The 25706-nt window shown below is 39.6% G+C and overlaps 2 protein-coding genes across 13 annotated transcripts in view; both read right to left on the bottom strand.

The window, feature by feature from the left end:
• Positions 1–538: 538 nt before the first annotated feature.
• On the bottom strand, positions 539–19611 carry CCDC34 (coiled-coil domain containing 34). 12 transcript variants are annotated; one of them, XM_083439794.1, is made up of 8 exons: positions 19494–19605; positions 18697–18929; positions 14089–14218; positions 13407–13523; positions 8853–9011; positions 7163–7304; positions 4337–4427; positions 539–672 (listed from the first exon to the last, which is right to left on the bottom strand). In XM_083439794.1, the coding sequence occupies exons 1-8, from the start codon at positions 19518–19520 to the stop codon at positions 612–614; spliced, it is 960 nt and encodes a 319-aa protein (XP_083295920.1). In that variant the 5' UTR covers positions 19521–19605; the 3' UTR covers positions 539–611. The 12 variants fall into 12 exon arrangements, with proteins under 12 accessions (XP_083295920.1, XP_083295921.1, XP_083295911.1 ...); XM_083439795.1 differs by having other exon boundaries at positions 13416–13523; positions 19494–19601; XM_083439785.1 differs by lacking the exon at positions 19494–19605 and adding an exon at positions 19190–19332.
• Positions 19612–22235: 2624 nt separating this feature from the next.
• Positions 22236–25706, bottom strand: part of LGR4 (leucine rich repeat containing G protein-coupled receptor 4) — an 82291-nt gene continuing 78820 nt past the window's right edge. The window contains exon 18 of the mRNA XM_083428784.1: positions 22236–25591. Coding sequence (XP_083284910.1) covers positions 24315–25591 — 1277 coding nt within the window. The 3' untranslated portion in view covers positions 22236–24314. The remainder of the gene's footprint in view (positions 25592–25706) is intronic.

The raw sequence follows: 25706 nt of genomic DNA, 5'->3' as shown, positions 1-25706 counted from the left end.
TGGAGATCATCAATGGTAGTGCCCAAATAATAATTCTGTGTGCATTTACAGCAAAAATAGTGTGATAATATAACTAAGAAAGGATTTCAGGAAAGGACCTTCGACACCAATAGTAGCATTTGAATGCAAGCTGCCCTTCTTTTTAGGGTATTGTAGAGCTTGCCACATGCCTGCACCCCTGTGAGTTTTTGATTGATCTAAACAGAACTTTTAAGAGAATGGAAAATTCCACTTTATGCATAGCAGAAAATGCGTCCAGAACAATCACCACATAAGGCAAGTACATGGATATTTTATGAGGTATATTATGTGATACTGCTTAATCACACAACACAATTACTTTGCCTTCTCCTTGGCTCAGGAGCATCAGCAAAGAGACGAGGGAGACGTTCGTGGCATATGAGCCACAGGGAGTGAGCAATGTGAGGCGAAGACCAGGTTTTTATTGAATCTACTTATCAGAAAAATAATGTAAACCGCTCTCTATATACAGTACCCTATGTCTACACATCCCCATCAATGCTACCACTCACTGTAATGCTGTGCTATGCCTTCTTTTTATTTGATGCATGCTATGCTGTGGGAAGCAGAGGAGTTAGTGACTAACAGCCTTATGTCCGATGCGCGTCTTCATCGTTCCCAAACAGACGAACTTTGGTTGAGACTGAAACTCTGCAATTACAAAGACCAGGTAAACAATGAGCTACAAGAACCAGTGCAGTGATCCCTGCTTAATATACATACTAAAAATAAGCTTTCAACAGTCATTTAAACTAATCCCTAAAAGGCAGCCAAACACTACCCAAACAGAAGCCTTTCTCTGAATACTGGCATGATACAAATAAGAGATTACACAGCTACTTGTTTAGCAGTTATCTTCTGTCTCCATGATCTTGAAAATACAGTATTCCTTATGCAGATATTTGTGGAAGACTATCATTTCAATAGCGATTTGAAAGTCAGTGAAATGGAGTAAAGCATGGAAAGTATGCCAGGGCCCCAGCACTCTATCAGGGTCCCTTCTTGAAAATGCCCTGTCAGTCCCAGCCCCTTGCCACCCACCTCCAAAAAGATTTCTGACCTGGTGCTCCAAACAATACTAGTTAAGTGTTTTCAATAATTCCTGAAAGCAATGTTTTGTTGTAAGCATTAAATGTCAGGTTGACCTAATTGCTGATCACACTTTGAAGTACGTACTGCTGCCCATTGCCAGGTAAGCTTGCCAGGGCTGACTGAGAGGGGGGACGCCCATGAAAAGGCATTTTGCCTAGGCCTCCCTCCAAGCTGGAGTAGACCCAGGACTATGATTTAAGAATTCTTTATGACTCATCTTTCTTGGAAAACAAGCATTAGAACTTGTGAACTGCTTATTTGGTGGGTTGCCGAATCAGAGCTATATGAACTGCAGAAGACAATGAAATGAAATAATAAATGTAAAAAAAGTCATGTTTAAATTTAAAGCATTAATTTTGATGCTTATAGTATGGATTATATATTCATAATTGCAAATTGCAAATTGTTTAGGGAAGCTTTTAATGTTTGATGTATTATAGTATTTTAATATTTTTTTGGAAGCCGCCCAGAGTGGCTGGGGAAGCCCAGCCAGATGGGTGGGGTATAAATAATAAATTATTATTATTATTATTATTATTATTATTATTATTATTATTATTTGTAGCTGAGTTATGAAACTTTATATTCTTTGAAATGACTACTTACAAAATAAATGAGAAAATGATTTATATTGTTAGTTAGTTTTTTAAATAGAGGTAATTTTGTGAAGTTGCATGAAATTATTCTGTCGTTTTTAAAATGGTTACTCTGACTATATTTTACAAATATTCTAGTTCTTTAGTTTTTCTACTTTTAGAGATCTATAAATTTTGCATTTATGGAAAAAATAACAAGCAAACTACAACATAAAAACACAGTACTACAATAACAACTGTGAAAACATAAAAAATATACTAGTTGGTAAAAAGATTTAGATGTTTATAAACTTTGCTTTCTGGAAAATCTTTCTCTCCCCCCCCCCTTTTATTACACACAAATGAATCAAAATAAGAAATGGATCAAAATTGCAGAAATGTATGGCTACATTCCCTTCTGGGAGTCAAATGCCAGTGGTGCATGGGATGGAGGCAAAAGTGGACAGAGCAATAAATGTGAATTTTACCCTTGTACAGGAGGCTACTATTCTTCACACCCACCTATCCCTTGTTATCCTCCAACCAGGTAGGCAAGAAGCATTGAAAGACGCACTCCTACCAAGCAAAAGTGCTTGATGGTGCATAACAGGGCTGATCAGGGCAGTTGCTTGGGTGAATCTGAGGACCAGACAGAGGCATGAAGGGTCATATTTAGCCCCCAGGCCTAAGGCTCCCCATCCCAGTGTTAAAAGGAATAAGAAGGCATTACAGGCAGATTATCATCTCACATTTAAAGGAACAGAAGAGCTAATGCACCAGATTCAACTAAATTGTAGAGCTAGTGGAAGCCAGCACAGTAAGTTCTGCTAGTGCAAGAGACATGCCATCCTCTCATCCATATGTGTTATCCCCCTATCTGCTTAGGGGGGTCAAGAGAAACCCCAGAACAGTGCAGGTAGCAAGAGGAGATTGTTCCCATCTGGCAAGCTGAAATACTTGTGCTGGCAATGATCTCCTCAGCACAATGCTGAATTCCACCCAAAATCTCCGGGCCTCGTTATTTGTTTAGAACAGATTCTAATGAAATGGCTTGCTTTTTCTGCATTTAGGATTGAATGAGCAGTAACAATCTGTACAGTAACAACTAAATAAGCCTACAGATGTTTTAACCACTTTTTAAAGTTTTGGGGAAGACACTTTTGTTGTTAATTAACAGACAACAGATTATGGTTCTAAAAGATGCAACAAGATACAAGCCACTTGGGAGAGGGGTTTAGCCTGAATAAGAATATTAAATCTGACTGGAATATAGTTCGCAATATACAGGAGGCTAGGTAGCACCATAGTTACAGAAATAGCAGCCAAAAAGAGTCAGAAAGAATACTAATTGCATTTTCTAGTAATTGTTTTTGTTATATTATTGTGATAAGCATTTTTTTAAAAAAATTCTTTACTTTTATATTTAAAGTAAAGAATTTTTTTTAAAAAATGCTTGTCAAAACACTGCACTAAGGAGGACGTATTCAAAACTGTTAAATAAGCCACACATGGGTGGCACTGTGGGTTAAACCACAGAGCCTAGGGATTGCCGATCAGAAGGTTGGTGGTTCGAATCCCCGCGACAGGGTGAGCTCCTGTTGCTCAGTCCCAGCTCCTGCCAACCTAGCAGTTTGAAAGCACGTCAAAGTGCAAGTAGATAAATAGGTACCACTCCGGTGGGAAGGTAAACAGCGTTTCCGTGTGCTGCTCTGGTTTCGCCAGAAGTGGCTTAGTCATGCTGGCCACATGACCTGGAAAAACTGTCTGCGGACAAACGTTGGTTCCCTTGGCCACAAAAGCGAGATGAGCGTCGCAACCCTAGAGTCATTTAATTGTCAGGGGTCCTTTACCTTTTTTAAACCACTATTTACTTATTAAAAATCCACAAAGAAGTAGTTAGTATTTAAAATCCACCAGAAAAGAGCCAAGAGGAGCAGAAAATGTAGTACACTCTGGAAAGCTACAACAGTGCTACATAAAATAAATACTGTTTGATTATTCCATAGCAGGTTATAGTAGAGCAAAGGGGAGCATTTCACAAATCATTTAACAGAAGTGGTATCAGAAGGTTCCTTGACGTCACACTCTGCAAACTGGTTACATAAGTACAGTTAGATTAAAGCACACATAGTCCCACAGCTGTTAACAGGCCCAAATGAGCTTAAATCCAAAATCTTACTCTTAGAAAAGATATTCCTTCTTACTCTGACATTACTATAAACTTCTAAACAACAATCTCAATGCTAAGCACAGGAGCACTAGTTGCATCTGCAAATACAGTACCTAAAGTAGAAGAATATTAGGGAAAGGTTGAAAATAATTACTTTTTATTGTTTAAAATATGGCTCACAATGCATTACACATAATACATTAAAATGACACTGATTTTGTCCTGCGTGCCTTATTTTAACAAGAAAATCAAAAACATTTGCCTACAATTAAGGATAGCTGTTCACAAAATGTTGTCAGTAATACATCATAAATTACACTATAAGGCCAAGTTAAAATAAAAACAATGAGCCCTGAACTATCTCTGGATTCTGCACAATGACCCAATATAAAGACTGCTTTTGGATTTATGAAAAGGCATAGAAGGTCTATATGTGTGACTGGATTTAGGCCTCTTATTTTTCTTCATTGAAACATACTTTTCTTCCTTGGGAGGAGGCACATGAACTGGTTTCCAAGGGACTGGATTGTAAAAGGCTGGAGCTGGATATGTACTTCGTTCTGGATAGCCTGGAATGTTTAAAGAAGCACAGTGTTTCAATCTAAACTATTAGCAATAACATTGTTTCTTAGGGTGCAATCCTACACACTTACCTATGAACAAAACCCATTGAACAAAGAAAGGCTAGCCTCTGAGTAGACAAGACTGCAGGGTTAGTCATTCTAAGTTAAGATTCAGGGATCATTCTATGCTTCATGGGAGGGCAGCCGAGGGGCTGGAAGATGCTGTAGATCCACCTCTCTACAGGCAAAGAGGGAGTTGTGCAGGCAGAGCTTTGCTATGTGCAGGAGTGGAAAGCTCGACTACTGCTTTACTGAAAGTGGTTCTCCAAGCACAGCAGAACCAGACACAGGGAGAGATGTCAGCATTGTATCAGGGAGACCTTGGAGCTGTCTAAAGTTCCATTGTCTCTTGACACCTCCACCCAAAGTGAGAAAGAACGCTATCTGCAGAGTTGGCTTATTTCTTCTTTCATTAGTGTCATTGAAATGCAAAATAGATATAAATAAATAAGCCATATCTCTGCACAGCATCCCCCCATCACCAGCTTATGATTGTTCTGCCCAAGAACTCTGCCACTTTAATGAAATTTTACACAAAAGTTTTTTTGGGTTTTTTAAATGTACCATCTACCTAAGACTACAAATCCTTCCAGCAGTTATAGTCTGCATAGTTCCTTTCCTACATTCAATGAATCAGGATTTATTTTCACTTTCAGAGCTTATACTTTATATACAATTTTATAGTCTGTAACAAATAAGGGATCAGCTGGCCTATATTGTATCCTATTTAACTTTCTTCACCTGAAAGATCAACTGAGATCTCACGATACCTTACAATAGCCTTTAAGGATGTCTTTAACACATCCCTGGGCAATTTACAGGACAATAAATACACAAATATACTTCCACTCTGTAGATCTCAGCAGTATAATGAACAGTGTCTCGGATCCTGATATCCCATGAATTTAAGAAAGTTCATGGAAGGGAACTTTGCTGTCATCACTCCCTGGAGGGTAAGGAAACTTTCCTAAACAGAGTGGCATGAGGCACAGGAGGCTGCCAGTGGGAGCAGGGGGGAGTCACACAAAACTGGGTGGAGGCATCACGTGTGAGTACAGCTTGGTTTGAGCAAGGTGCATTGCCCAATTTTAGGTGACCTCCCTCCCCAAGCGATCTATGTCATGCTCCAACCCTCCAGAGACAATTTCAGGGGCACAGGAAGAGACGTAAAACTCCTCTTCTGTCAATTTCCTTCCATTCACCAGTGTGAGAGTACTGAATTTGCTACCCAAAATGCCAATGTTAAAGGTCAGTTTATTTTCATCATTGCTTAATTTTTATCACTGTTTATCAAAGAAGGAGAGCGTGCTGCATGGGCTATACCTAAATTATGGCAGCAGGAATGTGGTGCCTTTGCCATAACAATCCTATTTGTCTGGAAAGAAATGTAAATACATTTCATTGGAGTGGTCAAAACAAAGTCTGGAATATGTTCTCTACTGTGAACAAAACTGGGAAGAATATTTTTAATAAATTACTTAGACAAGTGACAGCAGCTGTCTGCAAGTACTGTAACAATGTCCCAAGACAAAGCATGAAAGAAGTATGCACCACTATCTATAATCAAACCAAAGCAAAACAGCAACTGGTTTTGTGTCTGGTGTGCTGTTTAGTGTTCAAAAGGAATAGCAGCCTCTCCCAGCAAATAGTTTAGGTTAACATTTTTATAAGTGCAACACATTTGGCAAATAACTATGAAAGAAATGTTGTTTAAATGACAAGTATGCTTATTTTTTTCTAGAAAAAAAAAATAAGGCCAGAAACAACAAATATGCTTTTCTGGCTGATCCTATTTTATTGAAAATAGGATCAAGGGTGGGTAGGCAGGCTGGAGTCATGCACATGGTGTCAGGCCAACTGATTTCAAAAGGGCATAAGCCTTCATAACTTGACTCAGGATATCTACCCAAAGACAACTTCTACACTGCACAAAATTTAGCTCTGGGCCGATATGAGAGAGGCCAATTTTCTTCATTGGTAAAACCTTCAATAGGCCTATCATGAGCTGAGGTCCAAACTTCTGAGCCTGTCTCAAAGGTGGTGGCTACATTTGCCTTGAAAGGTTTGACAATAAGGACCAATGTTTTAGGTGCAGGCAGAAACCATAATCTTTAGCCCCCTTCAGTCATTACTCATGTGAAGAGGAAAAATGAGTGCAAAGAAACTATGGAACTGCTTTTTGCTCCCCTCAGCACTGCATGGCTTCTATCAAATGCTCACAAGTTTAGCTTAAACTTCTGCAGCAAGGAGTCTTCTCTAATTGAGGAGGCTGCCATCAACTCTGGAAGATGCTAGTCAGTATAAAGGCAGATTAGACATTTAATAAATGTATGAATAGAAGAGCATTCATGGAAGAATAGGCACTGCAAAGAACAAGAATGTATGTGCCAGTATATTTTACTGAACTCTACTGACCAAAATGAATGCTTTCAAAAGTAGATTTCCAATGATATAATCTTAAGTTATTTGGGGTGTGGAATGGGACCAAATATACACATTCCTTTATGTGCGGCAACATCTACTGTTTGTGGCCTGTCTGTATCCACATCTATGGCTAAGGAATTCTAGCAGATGAACATTTAAAACAAAATATTCAAAAATAAATAGTAAAAGTATCAGAAAACTGCTCCTGCTACACAAGTTATGAAGACTGTATTAGTCTGTCTAGTACAGATACAAACCAGTATCTTTCTCATCTGCAGAGGCACAGCCAGCTGATGCTTGGCGGGGCTTAGTTTTGGAATTTTGCAGCCATTCTTTGAACATCTGCTCTGATTTTTCTTTTTTCTCCTGTAGTTCAGCTTCCCGTTGTTTTTCCTTCTCCTACAAAAGGAAAAGAGCCAAGAATGCCAAAATGTCTTAATACAACTGTCTTCTTCCAGATGTATTACCTCACCACTGTAACCAATTACTCTGGGTACAATCCAATTATAGTTAAGCACCTGTAAATCCTACTGATTTGAATTTGAAAGATTTAAACTCGTGTTCTAATTCCAACACTGACATAAACAAGATTTTAAAGTCTCTAATTTTGGCTGGTTTATGCATTTGGTGTTTCAAAAGTTTCATGTACGTTTTCATGATTTACAAAACAAGGCCACCAATGTACTATCAGGACACAGTGTAGTGAAGCATCCTCTCCCTAATTCAAATGTAATCTCAGCAATGAATTCACCAGGTGAACACTATTATTTAAGTCCTACAATCTGTAATATGGAGATGTTACTGACCTACCTTAAAGAAGAGTTTATTTACAGTATTTAGAGGACACCCTATAACAAAGTTCTCGGGGAGGCATAAATTGAGAAAGAAATCAATTTAAAATTCAGTAATAAGATACTAGAAGTATAAATACAGCTTAAAGAAATGAGTTGTCGAGTTAAAACACCTTAATGCCAAAAGAGATTTAAAAGGCTTGGGAAAATAAAAAAAAAGATTTTCACCTGGTGCCAAAATGAGAATAAACCAAGTGCCAGGTGAGCCTCTCTGGGTAGAACATCCCACATCTAGGGTGCTACCACCAACTAGGTTCCCTCTCCCATAGCCACCTGCCACACCTCACTCAGTGGGCGCACTTGGAGAAGGATGTTGGAAGATCTCAGGGTCCAGGTAAGTACATGTGGAAAAGGGCAGTCCTTCAGCTAGCCTGGTCCTAAGCCGTGAAGGACCTTAAAGGTCAAAACCAAACCCTTGCATTGCGTCCAGATTACCGACATGACACATGGGTGGAAGGCTGTGAACAATCAAAAAACACTATATAAATTTTGTTATTACTATTGTTATGGAGTAACATGTTTCAGTTTCCTCACAATATCAGTCCAACAAGATATGTTGTTGGTTTAAAAATACAACTTTCAGAGAATGGTATATCCGTATATCTGTAAAATCTACAAACTGACGCCAGTTGAACAAAAACACAATTCTTTTAGAAATCCTGTGATTCTTATGTAGCTGTGAATAACAGTTATACCATGAAGGGGAGCTAGAAAATGAAGTGTGCATTTAATAAACTTTGATAACACTGCAACGTTCACAAGCTTCACTGTACCCCAGTCTCTTTTCTGCAACAAAAACTGATTACTCCTCACGTTAGCATACATCTTCATCACCCATTAATCCCTCTGAAAGACATCTCAATTACAATATTGCACATGCAGTATGCTATAAATTTCTCTATGATTCCAAGATTAACTTAATCAACAAAGCTATACAGATAAATTCATCAAGTAAGCCAAGCTGCAAAGTAGAGGATAAGAAAAATCCTCAAAACGGGAACTCATTCCAGATGAGAACTATGTGTGGGTTACACCTCTAAGACAAACCAAAACCAGATCAGCATCTCTTCAAATGAAAAACTGGGATAAAAGTTACCTTCTCTTCCTTCTTCTTTTGACCTTCTTCCATTTTCTTTTTCTTTAGCCATTCCTGATACATCTCTCGCGACTTTTCCTTTGATTGTGCTCTCTCAAGTTCTTTGGCTGCTTTTTCTGCCATCTCTTTGCTGAGCTTAAGTTCCCTTTCCCGTTTTTCCTGTAGATAATAATAGAAAACATATAAGAGAGAGCAGTAATAACAACTCCTACAAAAAGATGACTAGACTAGAACCCTTTCCCCTCATATCCTTGTTTTCTATTTGCAGATTTTTTCTTCTTGTACACTAAGTATTTATGGGCATCCTGACCTACTGAAGTGGTAAAACCCAGATTAAGGTAATTCACTGGTCCAGATAGGTCCCTTCTGTCATTCTTCTTGCAGCATTCAGCTCAAATGTGAATAGCCCCTGGTATCTGGAAACACTGTGTTTTCCCATTGTACTGACTCTACTGATTCACATGAATGTTGCACAGGTGGTATGAAAGTCTTGATATGATTACTCAAGTTGGTGGTTTCTTTGTGTGTGTTTTGTGTTGTTTTTATACAGTGAAAGAGATATGACCAGTTTGTAGATGGTTATCCAAATGAAGAGATGAGTTACCTGCAGCTAGGCCAAGCATGGACAGCTACAGATAACTCCATGCAGCAACCGCTGGACACTATAAACAAAAGGACCAGTTAAATAACGGAAAGCTCTAGCTGCCTTTGACAATCTACAATAAAAGTGTAAGCAATTTTTTTTTATGCTGTGAGTTTTTATGTTCCCTGTAAATTAATAAACTGGTTTGTGAAATAAGTATTTGCCAATGTACTCATGCTTCATGAAAGAGACCGCCTAGATTGCTTGGCTTCACATTTTCTTGGAAAAGGGCCTTATGCCCGGATTAGCCAAGGGGAACCCAGAACACAGGCTGGAACATAAAAGGGTGTGTCAGGCCCTAAATCAAGTTCTTCCCACTGCTCAGGCTTGTTTCAGAGTTATTGGCATGGAGACCCTGGTTCAATTCTGCCTATTTGTTTCTATGATTAATATCATATTAAATGTTGTTTAAAGTTTTATTTGTTCCACAATTTATTAGTTAAGAGAAAAATACGATTTGTATAGACAGTCCATTACCTCAGTGAGTTTTTGGTCCTGATAAAAAGAGCTAGAAAGCCACATATTTGTCATGTCTACACTTCAAAATACATGTGTGTTTTCAGTCTGCTTCTCAGAAAAAATGCTTTGATCTTGTCTTCATTAGTGATATGATCTATTTTTTAAATTACTGATGAGTTTATATACACTTTAATGCCACTGACAATCACAGAGTTCTATCAAATTAATTCTAAAAATACCAGTTATTCTTAGGATGAAAGACTTCAGTTCCCACTACTCCACCCAAGAACATTAGAGATAATACAAACAAATGAAGCTTGCAGGCATACCCCTTTTCAATTTTATTTCAATCAAAAACTTAAAAGGAATAGATGGATAATCAATACCTTGACAATACCTTCTACCCTTTACAAACATTCATTACTGCAAACAGTGGTACTTGCAAACAGCAGCAATGCATACATATACCAGGCTAGTTTGTTATTATTATTGCATGTATTTTTATATTGTAAACACCCTGTGATTCTTGAAGGGTGGTATAGAAATTTAATAAATAAGGAAAATAAAAAAGATCAGATTAATAAAACAGTAATGATTCCATTGACTTACACATTACTGTTTTAAAGAATTTCAACACTGCACTAAGAACGCTTTCATTTATTTTCCTGTGCCTACTAGTGTCCTTTATACAAAATGAAAAGAAGAGTAAGTTTGGTGTAGTGGCTGGAGTGTGGGACTTCAACTGCTAAGTCACAGATTCAGCCTTGAACCTCCCCAAGATACATTGAGTCAATAGCTGTCAACCTAGCTGTCAGGGAACTGCCATCAGTGCCGGAGGGAGAGAGCAAAAGCCAGAGGGATTCCAGAGTGTCCAGGGATCGGGAGAAGCAGCCCATCTTCTGGGGAAGAGAATCAGCGTAGCACCAGTGGAGAAGGGGGAAGCGGCGAGGCGGTCCCATGACTCCTTGCCTGGGACCAGCGGGGGGAGTAGGGGTCCTCCGTTGCCCACGCCCTCCTTGCGCAGAAGGCTTTCGCGCAGAGAGAGTAGGAGGAGACTAGGCGTCAAAGAGCTTCTTTGCTGGAAGAAGTTTAAGAAACGCCCACTGACGGATTCTGCCAGCGATTGAGTCAGCCACGGGTGAGTGGCTGTCCGGACAGAAAAGGTTCACTTTGGCAACCCAGCCAGGTGTTTGCACCCAGCCGGGGAGATAAGCACCGGCTTATGCACGAGCAACCCCTAGAACCATTACACTAGCCAATTGATGCACAAGCAATGCTGGAGAGGGATGACACCATGTACACTACTCTGAGTTCTCAGAGAGGTGGTTATATTATAAATGTAGTTTGGGCCAAGATATTCAAGGGTGAGCAGAGCGTATTAAGATTCTTCTCTTAAGAAAAACCTTTACAAAACTTACCCCACCCTCTAATGTGATTTGAAGCAATGCATAAACCAAATACCTTTGTCATTATCCCTTTTCTATAATCCTGCTAACCATTTTGCTTGGCATTTATTCAGATGCCATTCTATGTCATGAGGAAATTCTAATTCATTCAACTGTCCTTCCCTGTTTGAACATGCACTGTACACCTCATCTGCTAGTATCAGCTTCTCCAACTTGACAATAATTAAATCAGGGCTTGAAGTGTTTATACTACAATGGTTTAAACAGATGTCACTGTTCTATGATACTAGTAAGTACATGTAAGAACATATGAAGAGTCTGTGGGAAAATATATCTAGTGCAGTATCCTGTTATCACAGTTGCCAACCAGATGCCCATGGGAAGCCCACAAGCAGGACCAGAGCATAAGAGCAACCTCCCCTCCTGTGGTTTCCAACAACTGGTATGCCGATCTGCTGGGATCTGATGTAGCATGGTCCAATCACATGCCACTAGTGAATCATTGTAAAGGAGTACCACATGCAACCCTGAATGAGCAGTGGTTACTTCCCACATCACTGTCAACCTCCTCTGTGAGCTGGTGATGGCAGCTTAGGAAGCAATAAAATTGGTGCACCTATGCAAAAGGTGCTTCTTTACAAACATTTCTGTACTTGTGCTGCTATAGGTATCATTACTGATTTATTTAAATGTATATCCCACATTTCCACACAATGTTGCCTGAAACGGCTAGCCACCAAGATAAAATACAACATGTAAAGAGTATATTAACATAAGCTCATCCACTTTCAAACTGAACTAATTTTTTTACCCTGGACTTTACCCTGTAAGAGTTAACATTTTTCACTTGGTCAGTCTAATTGATTCTAGTCTCAAACTACCACACTTTGCTTCAAGGGCAAGCTTATAATTTATTTAAATAATGCTTTGCCAAAACCTTTTTGTTCTTGCATATGTTGAGGAAGTGGTGGACTGAAAGGACAAATGTTCCTTTAGCTCTGCATATCTATAGAATAAAGTATGCACTAAAATAAGGTTTGTGACCTGGTGACTATTTAGTATTAGCATACATATTCTCAAAACCAATATGCTTTTAATCTGTTTTGAATATCTACAGTAAGACTACTCTGAATCACAACCAGACACAATACCAGTCTAATATAACTTTTCATTATTCAAAAGGAGATATGGGGTGGAATCGACAAACTGGTTGTGAAGCAGACTCACCTGATGTGAACCACCTGGACCAATAAGCAGACTGGATTTGGAGTCCACTTTGGAATCAACATTCCTACAGGTTCCACAACAAGATGGGTTTGAGGGCTGCTTCCGAGTCTATTTTCATTTTTTAATGGTAATTCCAGCCACCTGAATAGCATCTGGAACATGAGCATCCTCTCCTGCTGTTGTGCACTGCAAATGGCAAAACTGGGAGTCATCAGAATTTATGACATGCCATCACTCTCAGGGAGACTGTATAAATAATGGCTTCCCTACTTGGAATTACCTTTAAAATTGAAAACAGACTCAGAGGCAGCCCCTGGACCACCCTATGAGTAGTTTTGTTTTCTGTATAGAAACAGGATGGAGTAGACTTAAGTCTGCTTCCATGCTGAAAGTGGACAGAATGGAATAGGACTGATGTGCCTACTGATATTAAAAATAGCTAGAAGAATACTAAGGCTACAGTCCTCAACCCAGTCTTGGAAATTAGCACTGTTTAATGGAACTTTCTTTTGAATAGACATTTGTAGGATTGCTCAGATATTCTGCCATTTAATAAACTCGTATTAATTACTGTCACTGACATTATAGGTGTCAAGCTTTAAGCAGAGACCCCTGGAGACTAAGTAAGTGATTCATTCCTGTTGAACTATGAAAAAAAGTGGGGAAAATATCTGTATTAGCATGAAATCCAACAGTGTTTATGATAGCTTGGTAATTTATGTTATTCCTACACCAGGCCAAGTACATATAAAAAGGAAATAACTGGCTATGTGAAAAATGTAAGACATTATTTAAGAAAAAAGCAATGGAATTCTTCACCCTTTTCACCTCTTCATTTTTTTTCTGGACCCATTCTTTGTGCTTCTCTTCAGCCAGCTTTTTTTTAATTTCGCGTTCCTGTTTTTCCCTCCTTTTCTCCTTTTCCTGATTCACCTCCTATAATAACAACAACAAAACATTACTACTACTACTACTGTTATTATTATTTTTATTATTATTCCACCCATCTGACTGGTTTGCCCCAGCCACTCTGGGAAGCTTCCAATAAATTAAAATATCAAGCACAGTAAAACATCAAACAGCCCTTCTCCATACAGGGCTGCCTTCAGGTGTCTTTTAAAAGTCAGATAGTTTTTTATTTCCTTGACATCTGTTGGGAGGGCATTCCACAGGGGGAACGATGGGGCTGGAGGCATTTCTTCATGTATAAAGGGCCAAAGTTGTCTTTAACAGTAGTATCTCTGGTGGGAGACATGTCGTGCTTTTTCTGAGTAGTTTGTCCATCATTGGTCCCCATCCACCCCACCCCGCAATCAGTTCTCAGCTGTGGCTCCTAGAAGCTGTCAGCATGTGACAGTGGTGACACCCAGTGAATGGCTTCAGTTAGCAATATATGGAGCAATATAAATCATCCAAATCTGTTTTTCGCAAATAATAAGGGAAATGTACATTTTGGTGTCTGGCAATCTGCTGTCAAATGTAAATTATATTAAGTATTCACCTTCATAGCTCGTTCTTGTAGTCGAGCACGTAACTCTTTCTCTTTGGAAAGGAACCACTCTTCCCATGGCGAGAGATTTTCTTCCACAATTGGCCGATTTTTCCTTTTTGTATCTTTAAAATGGTCTGCACTGTGAAGTGACAGGTATAAAATTAGACAGTGTTTTATGGGAATGCCATTTTCTAATGGTATCAAAGATGTCTTATTATGTACATCTTCCTCTTTTGTACAGTATGCTTGGAAGCAATTCCTAAAACTGACAAACTACTTTTAAAATTCATTGAAGTACAAGGACCAAAGAATGATATTTAAGATACTTTTATAATGTCCTTCAATAAAAATGTCTGAAAGTTTATATTTAAAAACACAAAAACAGTTAACCGACAAAGTATTCCAGCAGTGGAAAAACAGTAGAATTAAAAGGTAAAAACATCTGAAGGACTATGGTTTTGACTAGAAGATTTAGAAAAATAAAAGGACTTTGGCCTCATGCTGAAACGACAAAGAAGTAGGCACTAGGTGAGCTTCTTTGAGGAGACCATTAGATTATGGACCCAGTACAAAGAAGGCCATCTCCTGATAGCCATCACTATGCCTCAGACAGCTGGACACTGGCATAATACCATCTACTGAAGATCTTAAAGCACAAGTAAACAGTCCACATGAAGACAATATAGTTTTCAATCAGTCTGATCCTGATCCTAAGTTGTGAAGAGCTTCAAAAGTCAAGACCAGTACCAAAAACTGGGCCCAGATATGGACCAGTAAACAATACAACCTGATTAATACTTGCCTACAAGTATCATAACATGAAGTCTTAGTTAATAATCTAAATACCACATTCCGAACTTGTACTAACTACAGTTTCCAAACCATTATTAAAGGCAGCACCATCTAGAGTGTACAGTTTAACATTATTTTAACAACTGTATCAATATTATACTTAGTTAAAAGCATGTTTATAATGCACATTAGCAAAACTCTCTAAATGGCATACAATAATATTAAAGTACAAAATAAAACCATAAAACCAAAGTAAAATACAGTATGGAAATGCAACTCGTCTCTTGACTTTTATATTAAAGGCCACAATTAGAGGCTGGGGAGGAGCAAAATGGGAAGAAAGACACTGATTAATCCTCTCTGCTGTGTTTCTGTTTAAAATCCTCTCCCCAAGGGGAGAAAAGCAGCTGAAGAACAACTTGAGCAGTAAGAAGGGAACTATATTCCTCTGTTGAAACTTGTAATCACAGAGCCTCATTTCACTTATACAAAGAGACCGAAATTGACTTGCATAGTTGTTAAGGTGTAGCTTGAACCCAAGAAGCTATTTGACACTGGTAGGCACAGTGAGGAAAGCCTATCAAAGGCAGCACAGAAAAATGCATTTCAGGACTGCAACCTGTTCACTAAACCAGATAATTAACCATTAAGGGGATAGGTGGGAATCAGATATCATTAAATAATTACATTTATGGTATAATCTCACATATAAAGACTTTCAATTTATGAATATAGTTCTTAAATAACTAAATTCAGTTTTATGTGACAAGCTACACACACATACAATACTCAGGATTATCTGAGCTATAACGTACTAACTGGGGGCTTTGTGACATAGCAAGGTGGGCTATGTCTACATAATATAGCATTGCTTGGCAAGGTTTCAACATCAAAATGTTACTGAAAGTCACTGGGCTCTTTTTGAAATAGCTAGTGTATTCATATTCCTGTGTTTTCTAAAAGAGTCACAATTTATGAATTTATTTTTCAAATCTAATTTATTTAGTAATTAGTCAACCAGACAAACTACTTAATGAGGTCTACAAATCAGCAACATATTGTATTACCCATTTAACATACACTGTACACTGAACCAATATTTCAGAAGTATGAGAAACATGTTCAAGATCAAAGCTATTCTGTGTCGAAGATCAAAGCTATTACCTCTGATATAAACATGCCATACAAAATAGAATACTCTCACTAATGCCCGGACAAAGATTCATTTTGACAGACTTTCTAATACCAATATACTAGAAGAGTTAAACAAATATTTACTATTTTAGCTTAGTTTTTAAATAGGAAAAAATGAGGCACTGGTGTCTCATAGCATTTTTAAATTTTAAAACCTCTTAGTCCATCTTTCCCTGAGGTTACTTCTGAGCAAATATGCTTAGGGGTATGGTGTTAATATGTAATGGAACTTAGACCAGGAACACTCAGATATCTTTAGCAATATTTCCTACAGGGTTTTTTAGAGGGAGGATAAGAGAAAGAATTACTATATACTAGCTGGGTGTTTTAATCTGGTTTTATCTTATCGCTGATTTTAATCATTCTTTGAATATTTTAAATATTTATTTTTACTGATACTTTTACTGTTTTTGTCAACTCAAGTTTCATTACAATCAAGTGGTATATAAATGTTGGGGGGGGGGGTTTAAATAAGATGCCAGGTTCACTATTTCTTCATGCCAGCCTTGAATGGAGGTCTTGTTGCTATTATTTTAATACCCAGGCTTTCTGTGGCTTAATAAGAGCCCAAACAGGTATACAGTGGTACCTTGTGTTACATACGCTTCAGGTTACATACGCTTCAGGTTACAGCCTCCGCTAACCCAGAAATAGTACCTCGGGTTAAGAACTTTGCTTCAGGATGAGAACAGAAATCACGTGGTGGCGGTGCGGCAGCAGCGGGAGGCCCCATTAGCTAAAGTGGTGCTTCAGGTTAAGAACAGTTTCTGGTTAAGAACAGACCTCCGGAACGAATTAAGTACGTAACCAGAGGTACCACTGTATAACCAAAAGTGTAACAAACGAAACTATCCATGTTTAATTTATATGTATTTTTCCGTTACAGTATTTTCTTTGCTGTTCTACAATTCTTAACAGCCTCCTGAAGTTGATTAGGCTGAGAGATCACAACTTGCCTAAATTCAAGTGAGCTTTACATTTGCACCTGGTTATGAATGCTAAAGTATTAAACAAATACACCGTTTGTCAAATGTGAAGGGCATGAATGCATCAAAATTGGTGCATATTCCTTACTCAGAAGTAAAGACTGAATCCTTTTTCAGTTACTGCTTCTTACAATTTTAAAGTAATAAGCATTTGTCTTATTTTATGAGAGGTCCATAAGAACAGGATGAAGCATGGGCTTGAATTTAAGCCTCAGCAATCCAAATCTACTTCTACTCACACATGCTTTCTCCCAGCCCACATCTGTTTCAGGCTGCTTTCCTTATTATGAATAACAAGGGAGGTCTGCACTAACACTAAAAGAACAATTTCAAGCACAACTATCGTATACATTATGTATTTTTATGTAGAATGTAGTATGCAACATCTATGTAAATCCACAGTGATCAGTTTTTTGACCAGTATGCTATAAGGCAAAGCACAAGATAATACTAGTCCAAAATGCATTAAGGTACACAGAAGGCCCCAGTGCCTTGTCTGATTTTGCCTGTAGTCTATTGACCACCCGGACAGGAAGGTGACACCTGGCTACATCATAGCCAGCTCCACAGATCCTCCAGCTCCTGCCGTGCCACAAATCCCTAGTTGTGCAACCCATGTGTCCAGTCTGCCAAGCACAATCTGGGGGAATTCTGCATGTAGAACACTTTTCATGTCGGTATGATATACAGTTCAAAAGGAGTTGCTATTCCAGTGGGTTCAAGGCAGAGATATTTAAAGGCTTGTATTGCTTTATTGCACAGTACTGTTGTTTTATGTGATATTGCACCGTATTATACTGTAGTATCTCAGTTTCATTGCTGCACAGATTGCATTTGCTGTTTAGTAAACACGCAGGGACTGTCTTTGGTATTAAGCAATAAGTACAGCACCTTGCCAACAAAGGTTCGTATAGTTAAAGCCATGGTTTTCCCAGTAGTGATGTATGGAAGTGAGAGCTGGACCATAAAGAAGGCTGATCGCCGAAGAATTGATGCTTTTGAATTATGGTGCTGGAGGAGACTCTTGAGAGTCCCATGAACTGCAAGAAGATCAAATGCATCCATTCTTAAGGAAATTAGCCCTGAGTGCTCACTGGAAGGACAGATCGTGAAGCTGAGGCTCCAATACTTTGGCCACCTCATGAGAAGAGAAGACTCCCTGGAAAAGACCCTGATGTTGGGAAAGATTGAGGGCACAAGGAGAAGGGGACGACAGAGGACAAGATGGTTGGACAGTGTTCTCGAAGCTACAAACATGAGTCTGACCATGTGGAAGGCAGGAGTGCCTGGCGTGCTCTGGTCCATGGGGTCACGAAGAGTCGGACACGACTAAACGACTAAACAGAAACAGCAATAAGTACAGCAGACCCGTGGCTTACATGGGGGTTATGTTTTGACAATAGTGCATAACGCCAAAATCAATATAGTCAAAACACATTGGGTGCAATAGCAGGTGGGACTGCCAAATTTCCCCCGGGCAGCTGCCCCTTTTCTAATTTTTCCTCAAGCGCCTACAGCTGAAAGTGCACAAGCGAAACGTGTGTAAGTTGCAGGTCTACTGTATGTAAACATACTGAGCAACGAAATAATCCAAAGCCACTTGAGCAGGGCCTAGGAGCTGCAGCACGGGTGGGCGACACGTTACCTATGCTGTTTAATCCTTTGAGGGATGCCTGATCCCCTGCTAGCTGATGTTGCCTCTTCCTCCTGCCTCGCTCGGTGGAAACCTCGGTGGAAACTCGGAGAGATCAGGGAGAAAGAGGAAGACTTGCCGGCCCCCTCGTCGTCGGAGCTAGCAGGGGAGGGTGGGGTGGAATAGGCTGCCCCCCGCCTGCTACTTGGGGGCACGGAGGTGGGCATGGCGCTGACACGGACCTGCTAGGAAGGAACGTGAGAATGAGCGGCGGGCATTTCTCAAAGACCGCCTTCCGCACCTGAGGGAGCTCCGGACTCAACCTCTTTGTTCCCTCAGCTCCCCAGGGACCAACTACTAGGCCTTGCTCGGTCCGCCCTCCATCCCTCCGAGGCCCCCCGGCCTTTGGCCGCACCTCCCTCCCTCAAAGCGCCGCCGCTGCCGCCGCCACGCTCCCTCCCCAACCGCCCCGAGGACAGCGACGCCGGGAGAGAGGCCGTTCTACCTGAGGCCGCCGCTTTGAAACTCGCAGCGCCTGCTCTGCTCCCAGCGGTCCCCGCGGCGCGGCCCGCTCCGCCAACAACTACGCGCAACGGGCGCCATGGCAACGGCGACGCCGGCGGCTCGCTTGCCCGCCTTGAGGGCCTCTTTCGCCGCTCTGTTGTCCTCAGAGAGAGAGGGGAGTCGTGCCCGGCTACTCCTCCCGCGTCTCCTCTTCCTTTCTCGCTTTCCCGAAATTAGTAAAAGAAAACGAAACACCAAAACGGCCTCCCCTCCACAGCCCCGCCCCACGTCGCTTGGTTGAATACCTCAACAATGCCCGCCGCCTCCGTCATTATAGTTTGTTCCTTCAGAAACGCCCCCGCCCTCAGCCACGCGTGGGCCTGGAGTCGGCGAGGGCCCGGCCTCGGCCGAGCAGCTCTTTTTAGTAGGAGGGCTGAGGGCTCAGAATATGCCGGACCATAAGGAGCACGTGTCGGGCTGCCTCTTGTCCCGGTGGACAAGCCACCAGCAGCGCAATAAAACGACTAAGCTTATTTACGTATAAGCTAAACAAAGGGCCGCACTCTCTTGGGGGCCCTCAAAATAATTAAAGGAAAAAAACAAACGATGTACATTTCCAAAATGTAAGATAAAAAAATAAATAGAATAAAACCTACATACAGCAACAGTGTTTTGTGTTGTGTAGGCTCCTATTTGTTTTCTGCGAACGGCTTTAGATACCTATTAGGTCCATAAATTACCATATAGCATATATTGCTGACAGACAGCTGGACATATAAAGGGCCCCATTACCTTCAGCAGCTTAGGGCTTCACCAAACCTAAATCCGGCCCTGATTAAGTGAGAGAGGGAAATCTGCATATGCTAAGCCAAGATATCCATCCATAAAAAACAGATGCATTTATTTTTTTAAAAAAACCATTCAGTGGAACATATCAGTAAGGAATAAAACCGAGTAATGCTGGATTTTTAAATAGATTTTAAAATAGATCTTTCTCAAAGCTTGGCCACTGTTTGCAGCTACCCAGGGGATGTGGAGGGGTGGGACCCTCAGCACTGGCGGCTATGCTGGGTAGGTTTTACTGCAGTTGGGAAACTTAAGAAGACCATCTTCCAGGGCAACAGGTGTCACTTTACAGCTCCACCTCCTATTATTGTTTAAATTTGTATGCTGCCTTTTATCCATAAACAAAAACACAAGCTCAGAATTCCTTTCAGCACTCAGGGCATAACTGGTGCAATGGATTCTGAAACCGACAATATACCGTAATACAGCAAAAAGCCTGGAGCGGCTGTGGTAACCTAGTCAGATGGGTGGTGTAAATAATAATAAATAATAATAATAATAATAATAATAATAATAATAGGATGTCCCTATTTTCATCGGATGGGACACGGGTGGCGCTGTGGGTAAAACCTCAGCGCCTTGGACTTGCCAATCGTCAGGTCAGCGGTTCGAATCCCCGCGGCGGGGAGCAAGCTTCTTGTTTGCAGGGTGCTGCCCCTGCCCCCACTGGGACCACCCACGCAATAACGTGCCTGCAAATCCTCCCTTCATTTTGTCATATGCACTATTTTGATTACCATAAGCATCATTTTTTATATTAAAATCTGGTAGGTGGATAAACTCTTGTTATACAAATTCCCCATATGATTATCCTATTCTTCCACAATGATTTCACTTCATTTCCTTATTAAAATGGAGCTCAATTGATTGCAACATTTGTTTTGAGTGGATTGTGGTTTTAACATTATGCACTGCCTTGTTATGGGAATCATGAAAAGCCTGCTCTTTTAAGCAGTGCAACCTGTAGTGTATCAATATACAAGCAGAAACATTTTAAAGTGCTTTTGAGAAGATTGTTGTTAAGGATTTCATTCACAGAACATCTAGCCATCCATTATGCAACAATGTGATTACAACCCAGTAAAAAAGTTTTTCTACACAAGTAGGAGAGAATATGACAAGATCCTGGTGAACCATTTTAAAAACATTTAAAGTCATTTTCAGTGACAACAACTAAAGCCTTCAATATCAGAGTATACAAGAGAATTTTGTTTTTAAAATGTTTGAATATAAAATGTGAAAATGTGAAAATGTCATTTTAACATTTTCTCTGTGTAACAACAGCTACCTAAAGCAATTTTTTTTCAGTAATAGTTGAGGGAACTCTATTTTGAAACAAGTTTTATGCAATAGCCTATTAATGTAGGCACATTTATAAATAGAAACACCTTTGTCAAACAGGGCTATGTATTTTGTGAAATTTAGAGTTTCCTTTGAAATGCAGAACGTCTAATACCCATAAACCAAAATATGCAATTTGTCAAATACTGATGAAGAAACTGATTTCTTTTCACATGAACATCACTGGCATAAATAGTTGTATAAAAGTTGTAACTCATGAATTCCACAAAAATACTTTTCAGCAACATATTCAGTGTATATGTGTGTATATTTAATATAACACCTTTTAAAAGATTCCAACATTCATAACATCCTGTTATAAACTAAGAATTTAAACTTAAAATTGATAATAATAATAATAATAATAAATTTTATTTATACCCCGCCCTCCCCAGCCAAAGCCGGGCTCAGGGCGGCTAACAACTGAGCCTCATTTCAGTTGGCAATATCATTTTCAAATGCTACTTTTCTGTAGCAGAAACTAATTCTTGCAGATAGAAGAGATTTCAACACACATGTGGAGCTATTGCACAAAACAGGCTTCCCCAGTCACTCTAATAGAGCAGTTCTACACGCACCACATATATCTGCAGTAATGGCCAGAAAAGCAAACATTACAATTCTATGCATCTTAGCACAGACAGCACTCTGGATTAGGGTGAATGTTTATCACACTGGTCGATTTTGGCATCTGTGGGCAAGTTTTGTTTGTTTCCTAACCATTAGCAACATTACAAAGTTAGCACTACTCATGCACACCATAAATTAAATATTTCCAGCAGGAATTTTCATTTTAAACCTGTAAGTTGAATTTAAGAGGTATAAAGTATAAACACACAAAACTCTAGGATACTTCTCTCTTGCTTTTTGATTTTCTTTGATTTTACTATGAATGATTTAGGCTTACAAAAATTACAGTATACGAGACTGATAGCATCCCATATTTTGTACAAGCTAAATAATTTTGATATACAAAGCTTCTGGTTTTATTACAACAACAATGTACAACCAATGTTTATTTACAATGCAAAAAAGTATATAAACCACAATTTAAACATTCTGCTACTGGCAGCTGTTATATTTCAGGAGGTAGCCTTAATTAACAAAATGCACTGAAGCCATGTTTCCCATCATGTGTTCTATCAAATAATTTACAATACAAAGAAAAGACTTTTTATGCACATTATGTACAGTTTAATTTTCCTAAATGCGATCTAGTTTTAATCATTTAGTAAAAATTATGCCAGAATTACTGGTATGGCAGTGGAATTGCGATCAACTTAACATTTTCTTCTAAAACATGTAAGATTTAGTTTGATTATGCATTCATATTATGCTGCTCAGACTTCAGTTTAAGGGCATATATCAAGGATCACTCCTTATAATTATGAAACAATCAGGGCCTCACATCTAAAGATGCAATTATTCAACTTGCCATGCCCCTCCCTCACTTTAATGCAAGACAATCCATTTCCACATTACTGTAAAATAGCATCAAAGCAGAAATTCCTAGCATTGTGGGACTCCTTACATGCCTTGTTTTGAAGTTTGTGAACATCCCAATCTTTTACTCCAAATAACCTTATTATTATTATTGCAAAGTACTATGTACTATGATTTCACCCCAAACATCATTTCCCTTCCTGAAGAGCATGTTCATTTCTACCTCTCAGTGGCTGTTCATGTCACACATTTTTTGCTCTCTCGAGACACATGGCACAATCCCAAAACTGAGGTTCTCTCAAGGTGATAGTGGTTATCCTGTTGTCTTCTATGTCAAAAATGCTCTGGGTGTGCATTAGGCAACCCCCAATTATGTAAGTAGACTATTCCGCAACTTTTGATAAGTGCTATATTCACCCTAGAGGTTGTAGGGTCAGAGCAATGGCAGAAGCAACCTCTGAACAGAGTTATGCTCAGGGGATTCTCCTGACAACATTTGGGGCAAGGGGTGTATGGAGGGGGTGACTTTTGCCAATTCCCCCCATCCCCCTGCAATACATTCCACAGTATTGCCAAGGGTTAGGGGATCCTTCAGAATAGTGTGGAAGCTGGCACTGGGGGCTGCAGGTGGAGGGGAGAAATCTGCAAAATCTGTCGTTACCAGTGGGACACTTGGATAAAAAACTGCCTGTGTATGCAAGCAGCCTTTCTATCTGTGGACAGTGAAGTCTGGATCTAGCCCTTTGAGACCACACAGCACAAATTTGGCAAAACACATGTTGACGTTTGTCCAGCATGCAAAAGCCCATAGTTATCGTTTGCTGTCAAGCAGTATCTGAGCTGAAAGGCTATTCAACCAAACTGTTCAGATTCTATTAAGAGGGGTTTAAAGTATTTTACTGAAATAAACGTTTTCATTCCAGACAAAGTTAGCTACAGGTTAAATTATGAAAACATAGCATGTTTTTCCCCGTATTTGTCTCACAGTTGCATTTGGGAAGAGTACTCTCTTCTTTTGGCCCTGCAGTAAAATGTCCTGAGATTCAGTCAGAAATGCTATACAAAAGTTAGCAACATTTTTTCCCTTGTTATAATAAAGTCACATTTAAAAATATTTGTGTGTGTGTGTGTTAACTGCTTTCTGTTGTATTGTGCTTAACTAGAAAAGTTGGCAGAATTCACATCACAACAGGAGCAGTAAGTTACAATTGGATAACAACATGGAAAAATAGCCTAAGAATGTAATACATAATTGCTTGGAAAAAAGAGTAAAAAACAATGGGATTATAAATTTTGGTTTTCCAATTATTTACATTAAGAGCAACAGCTCTTATTTAAAATACATTGTTCAAGACATTCACTGCCTACATCCCTTGTTTTTAACTAACATCAGGTGATGGTTATAAAAGTGCTTCCAGGTAAAAGGTCAGAACAGCCATGGTCTTTGAAGCATCACACTTCCTCCTCTTTAATCACATGCTTTGCAGTAAAGTCTTTCAGTCTTTAATCCTTGGGATGTTGTAGGCATAACGAACCAATGGGAAACCTCTGCTTTGATAAAAACAGGCACGTCCACAGGCCTGTACTTGATCTGAACTGTCAGACACAAAAGAGTCCTCTTCATCAGCGTAATCAGAATGAGCAGACTGGGTACCACAATCTGACCAATAGCCATCTGGCCTTTGGCAAGGCACTACTGTCAGAGCTGGACAACTGTGGGATTTTATTAAGTGTTTACATGGCACAGGCTTTGATATAAGTAGTGATTCACAACATTCACACATGGTAAGGTTGCCCTGCAGATGTGTGTACATGCCACAGTCATAGTAAAAATCCTGCGCCCCACAGCCACCTTGAGTATTGACAGCAACTGTTCCAGTCCCACTTTTCTTGGTGATGTGCCATCTCAGTAATTTCCAATCTTCTTTAAATTTGGGATTGAAGAAGATGTACAAAACTGGATTCAAACAAGCAGGCAATGGGAAAAATATTAGAGTGACAGACTTCATGATTTCAGGGCTAATAGAAATTGCAGTGATGAGCGGAGCAAAGGAGAAAAATGCAACCGGGCAAAAAAAGATGCAGTTGGTGAAGATTAGCCAAGCAACATGTTTAATCATGCTAGCCTGTGAGTTCTCAGAGAGGTCTTCCTTTTCCAAGTTGCAGTAAAGTTTGATATAAATAATAGCCATGAGCAAAAAGGCTAAGGAGTTTAGGAGCACTAATGTAACGGTGAACCCTAGGGAAGGAGTTTCTCCAGTGGGAAAGGGCAGGCAGAGAGGTGATGCAGAATACTCTCCCTTATGGAAAAGTGGTAAGCATCCTGCTACAAGTGCACACAGGAAAGCAAAAATAGCTGCAATTCGAAATTGTTTCTGATTATTGCTTTTACCCTTTTTAATTATTTCCTTTGCAGATAAGCTCCGCTCAATGGCTGCTAGCATCAGGAAAAAAATGGCACTTTCTGAAGAGAAGATGGCCAGAAACCCAGCAACTTTACAGCCACTGCCAGTTTCCCACCAGATACCAAATTCAGCAAACCTTCCCCAAGAAACTGCATCCAGGAAAGTTAATATGCCAGTGTAGACCCCCATAAAGAAGTTAGAGACAGAAATCAAGCCTATGAATAGTTTGGAGGAAGGCAGTGAAGTACAAGGAGCAAATATAGTTAACATGACAAGCATGTTGAAGAACAAGGCAACCAAAAAAATAAACCAGACTGTAAGACGGATCATCCAGCTTCCTAGTAAGTATTCACAGGGCTTGAAAGCACCTTAAAAAAAGCAAAGAAAAAATATGGTGAGAAATACCAGATTGTCAGTGCTAACATATTTGAACACTATTGTAAGATAGGCATTAGTTAGAAAAATACAATCATAGAATTGTTG

Source organism: Podarcis tiliguerta (assembly GCF_965153285.1).
Source record: "Podarcis tiliguerta genome assembly, chromosome: 1".
Taxonomy (NCBI): domain Eukaryota; kingdom Metazoa; phylum Chordata; class Lepidosauria; order Squamata; family Lacertidae; genus Podarcis; species Podarcis tiliguerta.
The sequence above is the reverse complement of the archived record's forward strand: the minus strand, read 5'-3'. Positions and strand labels throughout refer to the sequence as shown.